This window comes from Littorina saxatilis, linkage group LG16, assembly GCF_037325665.1.
Source record: "Littorina saxatilis isolate snail1 linkage group LG16, US_GU_Lsax_2.0, whole genome shotgun sequence".
In the NCBI taxonomy this organism is placed as follows: Eukaryota; Metazoa; Mollusca; class Gastropoda; order Littorinimorpha; family Littorinidae; genus Littorina; species Littorina saxatilis.
This window is the reverse complement of record NC_090260.1, coordinates 36,490,561-36,503,549: the sequence shown is the minus strand read 5'-3', so window position 1 is coordinate 36,503,549 and position 12,989 is coordinate 36,490,561. Positions and strand designations below refer to the sequence as shown.

At 41.7% G+C, this 12,989-nt stretch overlaps 1 protein-coding gene across 1 annotated transcript in view; it reads left to right on the top strand.

Moving 5' to 3' along the window:
• LOC138950973 (kinesin-like protein KIF23) overlaps window positions 1-12,989 on the top strand; it is a 59,390-nt gene that overhangs the window by 14,315 nt on the left and 32,086 nt on the right. Inside the window, exons 6-12 of the mRNA XM_070322686.1 lie at window positions 2,670-2,806; window positions 4,172-4,293; window positions 5,988-6,149; window positions 8,297-8,409; window positions 9,994-10,115; window positions 11,123-11,305; window positions 12,426-12,545. Of these exons, the coding sequence (XP_070178787.1) occupies window positions 2,670-2,806; window positions 4,172-4,293; window positions 5,988-6,149; window positions 8,297-8,409; window positions 9,994-10,115; window positions 11,123-11,305; window positions 12,426-12,545 (959 nt within the window). The remainder of the gene's footprint in view (window positions 1-2,669; window positions 2,807-4,171; window positions 4,294-5,987; window positions 6,150-8,296; window positions 8,410-9,993; window positions 10,116-11,122; window positions 11,306-12,425; window positions 12,546-12,989) is intronic.

Here is a 12,989-nt window from a genome sequence, read left to right as displayed (position 1 = left end):
AGCTATAATTTTCGTCAATGGCTTCCGTTCAAAACATTGATGTTTCGTTTTTGGTATTGGCGAAGAAAATAAACGCCAGTCAGTTGACTAAGTACATCGGCAGCAGTTTTAGCAATCAAAGCCTGACCGATTCAGACAAATACTCATCGGACATTTGGCCGATAAGGACATGAAAGTTTCGGCCAAAGTATATAAAAAAAAAATTGGCGATTGGCCAAAGGGCCGATCCAAACGACACCCCTGATACATTCTTACATCTAGACTCAGGCATTGCCTTCTTCTTCTTCTGCGTTCATGGGCTGAAACTCCAATGTACACTCGTGTTTTTATGTGTATGACCGTTTTTACCCCGCCATTTAGGCAGCCATGCACCAAACTCTTGACATAGATTACAGGATCTTTACCGTGCGCACTTGGTCTTAACACTATTGTGACTAGCATTGCCACGGCGTTAATGTCCTTCCTGCCCAAGCTTGCCACCAAGAAACTTCCCAAAAAACAGTAACTGTAAAGAAATCTGTCTAGCAAGCTTGAATTAAGTCCAATCACCACCAAATTTTGTGTACTAATTAAAACATGGATGCCCAGTTCAGTCGTGCTATTTATAAGTTTGTCACGCGATTTGTTTTAGCAAAGGGGGGGTGAAAGGGGGATAATTTGTGTTTTTTAACGGTTTTTTGTGTGTGTTTTCTTTTCCACTGCTTTTTTAAAAGTTATTTTTAACAGAAAGTATTATAAATAATTTTATAACCAAACAAGGTGTAAAACCTATGAATTAGCTGAAATATTGTTAAAAATCTACACAGAAATAAGGAGACAGTACAAAGAAAACAAGTCGCGTAAGGCGAAAATACAATATTTAGTCAAGTAGCTGTCGAACTCACAGAATGAAACTGAACGCAATGCCATTTTACTCGTAGCATCGTCAGGCCACCGCTCATGGCAAAGGCAGTGAAATTGACAAGAAGAGCGGGGTAGTAGTTGCGCTAAGAAGGATAGCACGCTTTTCTGTACCTCTCTTTGTTTTAACTTTCTGAGCGTGTTTTTAATCCAAACATATCATATCTATATGTTTTTGGAATCAGGAACCGACAAGGAATAAGATGAAAGTGTTTTTAAATTGATTTGGACAATTTAATTTTGATAATAATTTTTATTTATTTAATTTTCAGAGCTTGTTTTTAATCCGAATATAACATATTTATATTTTTTTGGAATCAGCAAATGATGGAGAATAAGATAAACGTAAATTGGGATCGTTTTATAAATTTTTATTTTTTTTTACAATTTTCAGATTTTTAATGACCAAAGTCATTAATTAATTTTTAAGCCACCAAGCTGAAATGCAATACCGAAGTCCGGGCTTTGTCGAAGATTACTTGACCAAAATTTGAACCAATTTGGTTGAAAAATGAGGGCGTGACAGTGCCGCCTCAACTTTCACGAAAAGCCGGATATGACGTCATCAAAGACATTTATCAAAAAAAGAAAAAAAACGTTCGGGGATTTCATACCCAGGAACTCTCATGTCAAATTTCATAAAGATCGGTCCAGTAGTTTAGTCTGAATCGCTCTACACACACACACACACAGACAGACACACACACACACGCACATACACCACGACCCTCGTTTCGATTCCCCCTCGATGTTAAAATATTTAGTCAAAACTTGACTAAATATAAAAACAAGCAAATCCCGCATTCACTCACAGCATCCTGACTCAAATGAAACAAAACTGTGACACTCACCAAATGATGTCTAGGTAATCCATATTGAATATAAGTCACATTTTCACAACAAAGTCCCAACTGTACACCTATGAACATTTCCAAAAGGATTAGGAGGCTCCAGCCATCCATTGTTATCAGTGCTGCCACGCCCCCCTTGCAACCACACGATTCGAAGATCCATGCAGTACCACCCTACCACGTGTAGTTTGCCGACTCATACTAGCAGCAACAGGACTGTTTCTTCCTCAATATCACTGCTATTATCGCTTTCTTGAGGCGAAAACAACACGTCGGAATCATGATCTACAGGATCCTCAAGATCCAACATCCGGAGAATCTCCTCCCGTGACAAGGCTCGCCTTCGATTCATTTTTTTTGTTCGAAAAAACCACTCAAATCTTCTCTAATTTGCACATGGCGGAGAGGAAGTCACGTGTATCAAGGGAAACAACTCAATTTATTGCAAGCTTCAAAAACCGGGAAGCAATCACGAGTCGTGTACCTTGTATGTCTGTTACTAAAATAGTCACTTCCCGTCCGTGGGCGTGTCAGCGCTGTTACTACTTTAGTCACCTCCCGTCACGAAAGTGTTAAGCTTGCGTTTGCACATGAAGGGGGTAAGGCACTAGCAAGTCGGCACATTAGTTGACCTGGGAGATTGGAAAAATCTCCACCCTTAACCCACCAGGCACGGCCAAAGATTCGAACCCACGACCTCCCGCTTGGGAGGCCGACGTCTTGCCACTAGGCCATTGCATTTCCAAATGCTCATCTTAAGACTATAAAGATCTTTTGTGTCCATCCTGGTCTGGATTGGAACCTGTCCCCTGGGGATCACTGGCCCAGTAGATTGCCCTGTGTATTAAATCAAAAACGGAAATGCAATTTCTGTTTGTAGTTTGCTTTCTGTAACTCCCAAGCGTGTTGTGTTTTCAGGCCTGCTGTTTTCCTACGGCATCACGTCGTCCGGCAAGACATACACCATGACAGGGGCGCCCGAAGATCAAGGCATCTTGCCGCGCTCTCTCGACGTCCTCTTCAACAGCATACAGCATCTGCAGGCCAAGAAATATGTAAGAACAGTCTCTATACACATGTGCTTTGTGTCATTGTATGTATGTGTGTGCGTGTGTGACCTACAAGCCTGTAAATACATACATGTATGTTAATTCACAGTCTCGGTATCTGTGCCCCATTTAATTTTGTTAATCTTTTCCTATAGCTGGTTGTGTATTGCTATCATTACTGTACCTTCACGTCCTTGTTAGTTTTTTTGTTTCTTTCTTACTCCTAGCTGTTGAGTGAATAGCATCATGCTTGTCTTGTAAGTTGTAATTCTCCACCATATGAGGGAGCGTTGCACATTTTTCTGAGAGCTCAACTCTTTTTAATGGACTGTAAGAAGGTAGAAATTTAGTGTGTTAGTGTTAAACAAAATGATTATTGGTTTGACATATTATGTAGCAGTCTAGTGCACTGGGTGATTTTATGTGAGCGTTGCACAACTTGGAACTGTCTTTCAACAGGTGTTTCAACCAAACCACTTAAACATGTTTGAGGTCAGTTTGTATCAGTTTGTTTCTGCATTCAAATTTTCTTTTTGAAACCCTATTGCTTGTCACAGTTTCAAGTTGGATGCATGAGTATTCCTTTTTGTGATGAAGCTGATGTTCATGGTTCAGTTCATGGTTCAGTTCATGGTTTGTTCAGTTGATGTCTTTGCTCTGTCTTCTTTCCCCAGTTCTCGCTTTCTTGACTTTCACTTCATTTGTTGAGAATATTGCTATGCATGTAAATAGAGTTCTTGATAATCAGTCACTCAACAGTCGATAGATCCCCGTTTTTAACTTATGTTTTTGCAAGAGATACATGGTCAAATTGGATACATAGTACACGAGGTAGGTGACACGATTTTGATGCAAAAACACAAGCTTTACAAAAGATACTTTGAATAATAAATGTTAAATTGTTTTTATTAATCGATAATGTCTTACCAAGATAAAACATGCTTGCAAGTTCTTGTTTGCTGTGGGATTGAATTCTCAACCAGTATGCCCACTTGGTCCATGTTCACAAAGCAGGGCTCCCCATAGCGTGCGTCCTATACGCACTAGAAATGTATGTAGGGAGTCCCTGGACGCACTAGATTTTAAAAGAGCGGGTCCTAGGACGCACTAAATTTTCTTTTTCATGTGTACCAGAGATACCATTTTCAGACTGCAATCGACACTTCGCAGTACCCTATACGTGACCACAATGTTTTATAAGTACACTGGGACTTTTCGGCTTTGGGACCCTTGGGACCCTCTAAAATACTGCAGTGGGGGTCCATGGACCCTCTTAAATGTAAAAGTGGGGGTCCCGGGACGCACTAGGAGGTGAGAAATTGAGAAATTGTGGCTGCTGTGCACACATTGTCATTATTTTTCTGTGAGCAGGTGTTTCGGCCAGATCGCATGAACTCGTTTGAGGTGCAGTCAGATGCAGACGCTATGTTGGAACGACAGCGACGAGACATCATGCCAGGTCTCACCACGCCCAAAACACCCGGCGAAAGACGGTGAGAGTGTGTTTGTGTGTGTGTACGTGTTTGTGTGTGTGTGTACCAATGTTGCTTCACAGACACCTGATACACAGTTGACCCGCCATTGAATTTGAACCCATGACCAGAGGATAACCAGTTCAAAGTGTATAAATGTATAAACCAGCTACCCTCTTGCTCCCCCTCCCTACCACCAGCCCATCCATTAAAGCAAACTAAAGCAAAATTATACGTCACACACTTTGATTTGACGTAACTTTTCTTTCGTTCTCAACAGCGCTGAAAGTCCAACAAATGGTGTACTCGCCTTTGGCTAGTGATTCTGAAAATGTACTAGCCAGAGAGCAAACTTTACTAGCCAAGTTTGTTTCAGCAACTTCACACGCATTTGGCGAGTAGATGAACATTTCTACTCACCAGTTACATGTTTTTACTCGCTATTTAAGGCCTGCTCAGCTAATCTGGAAAACTGATAAACAGCAAGATTCCAACAATAATAGGCCGTGAAAAGTAGGATATGCGCCGAAATGGCTGCGATCTGCTGGCCGATGTGAATGCGTGATGTATTGTGTAAAAAAATTTCCATCTCACACGGCATTGAATATGTGCGCGATATAAATTGCATTAAAAAAACAAGTCGCGTAAGGCGAAAATACAATATTTAGTCAAGTAGCTGTCGAACTCACAGAATGAAACTGAACGCAATGCCATTTTTCAGCAAGACCGTATACTCGTAGCATCGTCAGTCCACCGCCCATGGCAAAGGCAGTGAAATTGACAAGAAGAGCGGGGTAGTAGTTGCGCTAAGAAGGATAGCACGCTTTTCTGTACCTCTCTTTGTTTTAACTTTCTGAGCGTGTTTTTAATCCAAACATATCATATCTATATGTTTTTGGAATCAGGAACCGACAAGGAATAAGATGAAAGTGTTTTTAAATTGATTTCGACAATTTAATTTTGATAATAATTTTTATATATTTAATTTTCAGAGCTTGTTTTTAATCCGAATATAACATATTTATATGTTTTTGGAATCAGCAAATGATGGAGAATAAGATAAACGTAAATTTGGATCGTTTTATAATTTTTTATTTTTTTTTACAATTTTCCGATTTTTAATGACCAAAGTCATTAATTAATTTTGAAGCCACCAAGCTGAAATGCAATACCGAAGTCCGGGCTTCGTTGAAGATTACTTGACCAAAATTTCAACCAATTTGGTTGAAAAATGAGGGCGTGACAGTGCCGCCTCAACTTTCACGAAAAGCCGGATATGACGTCATCAAAGACATTTATCCAAAAAAATGAAAAAAACGTTCGGGGATTTCATACCCAGGAACTCTCATGTCAAATTTCATAAAGATCGGTCCAGTAGTTTAGTCTGAATCGCTCTACACACACACACAGACACACGCACACACGCACACACGCACATACACCACGACCCTCGTTTCGATTCCCCCTCGATGTTAAAATATTTAGTCAAAACTTGACTAAATATAAAAAGGATACAAAAAAATCCCTGTGCTTAGAACTGTACCCACGGAATATGCGCGATATAAGCCTCATATGGATTGCTTGATTGATTGAAGATTTGATTGTTAGCACAAAGAGAGAGATGGGGAGGAAGAGAATGAGTGGAGTGTATGTGTGTGTGTGTCACTTTATGATGTGTGTGTGTCACTTTATGATGTGTGTTTTCTTGTCTCTAGGATCGAGGTGAACGAACACGAGCGTGTGCGGGAGACAATGCAGATTGATGACGTGGAAGATGACAACAGCTACGCCGTCTTCGTGTCCTACATCGAGATCTACAACAACTACATCTACGACCTGCTGGAGGAGCTGCCCTATGACCCCATCATTGGATACAAGTCAGTCTCTCTTCCTCTCTCTCTTTATCTGTCTCTCACAGTCACGCATACACAAACACACACTCTTTCCTTATTTTTTTTCTTTAATATTTTTGTGCTGTTTAAGAATCTGTTACGCAGTTGGTGATTTTTCTCTTATCATTGTCTGATAGCTCTTTTACCTGACTTTTGCAGCTCCAAGTTTCCTCAGTTTTGTATTTGTTGCGTGAAATTTGTCTTGTTTGAATTTTGCAGATGAGTATACTTTCCTGGAATTGCAATTTCTTTAGGAGCTAATAAAGCCTTCAATGATATTAGTATTTGAGTGCTTTACTTACCATTTGAATCTTGATCCCATGTTGTTCTTCATCAAAGTCATATTTTGTTGTCATTTTTGTATTAGTGCAGCAGATTTCCTTTATGATAAAGCTGTTCTTGTTTGTATTTTGTTGACTTGAAAGAAAACAGTTGCATGCATTTAATCATCTTTTATTTGAGTCGTGTTCTTCTAAACTATTCTTGGGAGTTGTTAGTAGATAGCATCTCTGATGATTTCAATTCATTATTATCTCTACATGTTGAAAGTTGCCCCCAAAATGTTTCAGGCTACTTGTATCTTGTTTCCAAGGAGGTTTGATAGCCATTTCAGATAATTCGGTGATGATTCATTTTAAGAAGTTAAAACTTGTGAAGTACAGTCGAACTCGCTTAAGACGAATCACTGGGGATCGGAAAAAAAGTTCGTCTTAACCAAAATTCGTATTAAGAAAATTGATTGATTTTTTTATTTTTTTATTTTTATTTTTTATTTTTTTTTTAAGTCTTGTACATTTTATGGTGTTTCAATTTGTTTCTTTCGCAACTTTCATGCTGCTTCACGTTTAGACAATAAAGTGACATATTCAGTTACATGTTCATGTGTGTCTCATGTTGAGTGATGATTGTTGAGTTTGAGTGAGAGTGAGCACACAGATGTTTCATCCAGTTGTTACGTTTTTGGTCACACACACGCACACACTGACACTGTCCACATTCGCGGTGTTCCTATCATTTGTCCGGAATCACTTACCTTGGCGACGGGTAGCAAATCTTGGCCAATTTAGGTTTTTTTTGTTTGTTGCAACATGATGTTCAAATCCAAATCGAAAGCACTGACTGACTGATAAACTATCGCGAACCGGCGAACGCAAACGTTGAGAGTGTGGTTTCCCTTGTCCAAGGGAAACCACTCTGGCATCTATTTTTTTTGGCAATGGCTTCCTAAACATTGATGTTTCGTTTTTTGGTATTCGCGAAGGAAATAAACATCAGTCAGTCATTCATGTTCAGTGTCTGAGCTATCAATCACTTTGATTCTAAATTTGAAATTGTTTTGTGAGTACAGTGTAATCAGTTTAACTTTATTCAGTGATCGGTTGAGCAATGGTTCAAGCAGTCGACGCAAGGGAAGACTTTGACACATGTATTCAAACTTCTCAAATTCCCATGATATGTCGATCTCGGGACGAGTTTAAAGATTTCGTCATAAGCGTGAGTAAATTACAGACATTATGCATGCTTGGGAATCCAAAAAGTGCTCGTTATAAGCATAAATTCGTTATAAAGAATTCGTTTTAAGCATTTTTTTTAAGCATGAAGAAAGAGGTATTCAGTTGGGAACTTAAAACTAATACGTTATAAGTCAAAATTCGTAACTAGCGTGTTCGTTTTAAGTGGGTTCGACTGTATTTACATTTTTTATAGAGCTTTATTAAATTTCACAATAATTTCTATCAATGAGATCTTATTTCTTTCCACCTTGTTTTAATTTTCTATTCTTCTTCAACTTGTGTCCCTTTGATGTTTTGACGGCGTGTTGTTGTTCAACTTGCTGTGCCCCTTTGATGTTTTGACGGCGTGTTGTTGTTCCCCTTTGATGTTTTGACGGCGTGTTGTTGTTCAACTTGTTGTGCCCCTTTGATGTTTTGACGGCGTGTTGTTGTTCAACTTGTTGTGCCCCTTTGATGTTTTGACGGCGTGTTGTTGTTCAACTTGTTGTGCCCCTTTGATGTTTTGACGGCGTGTTGTTGTTCAACTTGTTGCGCCCCTTTGATGTTTTGACGGCGTGTTGTTGTTCAACTTGTTGCGCCCCTTTGATGTTTTGACGGCGTGTTGTTGTTGCTCTCCAGACCGCCCCAGTCCAAGATCCTGCGCACGGACAGCCAGGACAACATGTACGTCCACAACTGTGTTGAGGTGGAGGTGAAGACCACGGAGGAGGCCTTCGAGGTGTTGTACAAAGGTAGGCGCTGCTCACCGTGGCTTCCCTGTACAGTGGAACTCCCCTATCAAGACATCCCAAAATTAGATTTTAAATAGGAGGGAGTCTTAAAATGGGGGTAAATTTGCAGAGGTTAAAGTTGGTCGTCTACATTTTTGGCTCACGTAAGTGTAGCCTATGCGATCGTAACTTTGTCTGTCTGTGCGTGCGTGCGTATGTGCGTATGTGCGTGCGTGCGTGCGTGTGTATGTCTGTGATAGAAACTTTAACATTTCCGAGTCTATGGATTACGTCAGTCTCGGTCAAAAGTGTTCGACGTGTGTGATAGAAACTATTTGAAGACGTCACATTATGACGTAAGAGGGTTAGACGTCACGCAAAGGAATTACTGAAAGTCTCGGTCATTGTTATTGTGAGCGGGCCGAGACTACTTGGCAGATCCAGGGTCTCGCTTTCTTGCACAGTTTCACCTATGCTTACTGTGTGTGTGTGTGTGTGTGTGTGTGTGTGTGTGTGTGTGTGTGTGTGTATGTGTGACGGAGTGATTGAGTTTGTGTTACTGTTTGTCGATTTCTTACGTGAGCCTTGAAGGCTTCGCCTCTTGTTTGCTTTTTTTCAATAATTTTATGGTTAGATTTCGCTGAACAGTTATGTCAGATGATGAATGAACCATGGGGAAAAAAGTTATAGAAAAAAATATATATGTAAAAAAAAGATTTTATTTTTGGGTAGCGTGACTCACGCTTCCAATATTTTGTTTTCTGTTTGCTGAGAACATGTGCTTTGCCTAAAAATACTGACCAATCAAATTCATGTCACTATGCTTAGAGCCACGCCCAAACAAATGTAGCAACAGTTTGACACTGGAGCGATGTCCACGCTTTTTTTTAAACGCACGAAATGCACGGGATTTGAGAGGAGTTTTGCGCTTGGCATTTTCCAAATAAGGATATCCTACTATGAGTACTACGCTGGAATACTACAATGAATTTTCAAACGGCTACACTGGCTTCGTCTTTCCTGATCGAAAGGGGGTGTATTGTTGATATTTGTAGATAATAGACTCTGCATTTTAATGGTCAAATGGCGATTTCGGTATAAAAATGTAGACAAGGACCTTTAAAATGGGGGTAAATTTGCAGAGGTTAAGAACAAAAAGTCTGAAATAAAAAAAGGTCTCATAAGGTAGGTCTTAAAAGGGGGTTCCACTGTAGCAATGCCAAAGCCTATGCTCTGCTGACTGCTGTCTGTGCTGCCAGCCAGCTGGAGCTCCCTGGTAGGGGGTGTTGTGTCTGAGAGAGGAATGAATGAACTATCATCTAAATAAATATTATGTTCATAAAAAGTCACTTGATTGATGCAGTAGTTTGAGTTTAAAGCGTTGTGGAAGTGTAAATACACCTGAGCTCTGAGTCTAGTCTTACCTTGCTTTGCCTTACTGACCTGACCTGACCTTAGTTCACCTTACTTACCTTACATTAGTTGGTTTAAACAAAATTTTATTCAGAATTTCTTCGCATGAACAGTTCGAAACACACAGCTAGGACACGCACTCAACCTGACCTAAGTTCACCTCATTTACCATACCTTACCATGACTGTGCAGGTCAGAAGCGGAGAAAGGTAGCCCACACATCGCTCAACGCAGAGTCCAGTCGGAGTCACAGCGTGTTCAACATCCGTCTGGTGCAGGCACCGCTAGACACACGCGGGGAGGAGGTTCTGCAGGCAAGTTACACAACACAGGAATAGATAGATAGATAAATTAGAGAGAGAGATGGATCAATAGACGGACAGACAGTCACAGCGTGTTCAACCTCCATCTGGTGCAGGCACAACAAGACACACGCGGGGAGGAGGTTCTGCAGGCAACTTACACAGCTCATAAATAGTTGCAGTTAGATGAATGACTGACAGATGGACAGACTCACAGATAGTAGACACTTTTTTGCTTCTAGATTTTGATATTTTGGCTGCAAATTGCAACAACAAAATCCCAACCCCTTCAGCTTCAGGGTGCAAAGCCCGCTGATCCCCACCTAGGCGTTACTTCTGGACCCAGCTGGGGGCCTATGCCAGCTCACAGACATCCCGTAGTTTTCAGAATCTTCTGTTTTTACCTCTGAGTGTAGTCAGTCCATACCATCAGTTATTTTCTCTTTTATTTGATCACACACAAGATGGGCGAAGTGGCGCAGTGGTAAGACGTCTGCCTCCTAATCGGAAGGTCGTGAGTTCGAATCCCGGCCGCGGCTGCCTGGTGGGTTAAGGGTGGAGATTTTTCCGATCTCCCAGGTCAACTTATGTGCAGACCTGCTAGTGCCTTATCCCCCTTCATGTGTACACGCAAGCACAAGACCAAGTGCGCACGGAAAAGATCCTGATCCATGTCAGAATTCGGTGGGTTATAGAAACACGAAAATACCAAGCATGCATCCTCCGAAAGAGGCGTATGGCTGCCGAAATGGCGGGAAAAAAACGGTCATACACGTAAACCCCCACTCGTGCAAAAAAGACGAGTGTACATGGGAGTTTCAGCCCATGAACGCAGAAGATCCCACACAGGCACACACGCACAACCAGACACACACACGCACAACCAGACACACACACGCAACCAGACACACATATGCAACCAGACACACATACGCAACCAGGCACACACAGTCATACACACACACACATCCCACTCCACAAGCCCAAGGTGTGTGCTGAGTTGTTGCTGTTTTCCCCAGGACCCAGAGAAAATGTGTGTGAGCCAGTTGTCCCTGGTGGACCTGGCAGGCAGTGAACGCACCAACCGCACGCGTAACGCTGGCGACCGCCTGAAGGAGGCCGGCAACATCAACCAGTCGCTGATGACACTCAGGACTTGCCTGGAACTGCTGAGAGACAACCAGAAGAATGGAACCAGCAAGGTACACTATCATTTTATTTTTAACGTTTTCTTTTTCTCTTACACACCTAACTCTCTCCCTCTCTCTCTTTCTCTCTCTCTCTCTCTCTCTCTCTCTCTCTCTCTCTCTCTCTCTCTCTCTCTCTCTCTCTCTCTCTCTCTCTCTCTCTCTCTCTCTCTCTCTCTCCCAGCTGGTTTATCACTCTCTCTCCCTCTCTCTCTCTCTCTCTCTCTCTGTCCCTCTCTCTCTCTCTCTCTCTCTCTCCCTCTCTCTCTCTCTCTCTCTGTCCCTCTCTCTCTCTCTCTCTCTCCCTCTCTCTCTCTCTCTCTCTCTCTCTCTCTCTCTCTCTCCCAGCTGGTTTATCACTCTCTCTCCCTCTCTCTCTCTCTCTCTCTCTCTCTCTCTCTCTCTCTCTCTCTCTCTGTCCCTCTCTCTCTCTCTCTCTCTCCCTCTCTCTCTCTCTCTCTCTCTCTCCCTCTGTCTGTGTATGTGTGTCTGTACACATTCCCCTGGCAGGGATAGCCAAATCTAAAACAAAAATTAACCTGCCAACCGGGCGAGTAACTTCAAGCAAGTCATTAGCCTGCCGCAAATTTCACTGGACCTGTACATAAACCTGGTCTGGTCGAACCATAGTCAGCTGGTTTCAATGAAAAGCAGTAACCGCCAGCTTGGAACCAAACAAACTGGAAGCAGTACGGGAGTCAGACTAGAGCAACCAGGTGACATCATCTGGGTCGACCAGACCACATTTTAGCGAAGTTTAGTCCCACTCTAGTGATTAGGGTCACCACTGAAACTTGCCCTTGAGCAATAATGTTCCTGTTAAAATTGCGTTTGTTGTGTCTGTCTGTGTTCTTGGACATGATAATCAATAAAAACTCCCCATCATCTCCCCATCATCTCCCCATCATCTCCCCATCAAACTTTCATCATAACAAAAAAAATAATGAGTGTCACTTTGTCTAAAATTAAAACGCTACAATATGGAACGTTTCTTGTTTCATTTTTTATTTTGCAATGTTAACAGTTTTTCTGTTTGGATTTGCGTTACCAAGACTTGGTGCTATACAGAGATTGATGCCTGATAACCTGTGTAGTACTGTTGTGGAAACATCACCTGAAATTGTTGTGTCTGCAGCTGGTGCCGTACCGAGACTCGCGGCTGACACACCTGTTCAAGAATTACTTTGACGGGGACGGCAAGGTGCGCATGATCGTCTGCGTCAACCCCAAGGCTGAGGAGTACGACGAAACCATCGTGAGTTGTGCCATTTTCCCTTCTTTTTTTTTCTCCCTCAAGTGTGGCCAGATGTTGCCAGGTTTGATTGTACAGTGGAACCCCTCTATCACCACCTCCACAAATCATAGAAAATTGGGTCTTAAAAAGGAGGGAGTCTTAAAATGGGGGTAATTTTACAGTGGTTAAGAACAGAAAGTCTGAAAAAACAAGGTTTTAAAAAGGAGGGAGTCTTGAATTGATCAAGTTGGCTTCCTGGACATTTATATTATATTTATGCAAAATAACATTGACATATTCCATGACAGCAGAGTGCTTGGAAGGTAGAGAAGTATGTGACACGCTTTGTGTCCGCCTTGATGTGATCAGTGTGAATGACTATACCTCTCTGTGTTGGCTGGCCTGTACATGATGAATCATCAACCTGAATAAATCTGTCTCTGTCTTTGACATCTTTGGTTTACT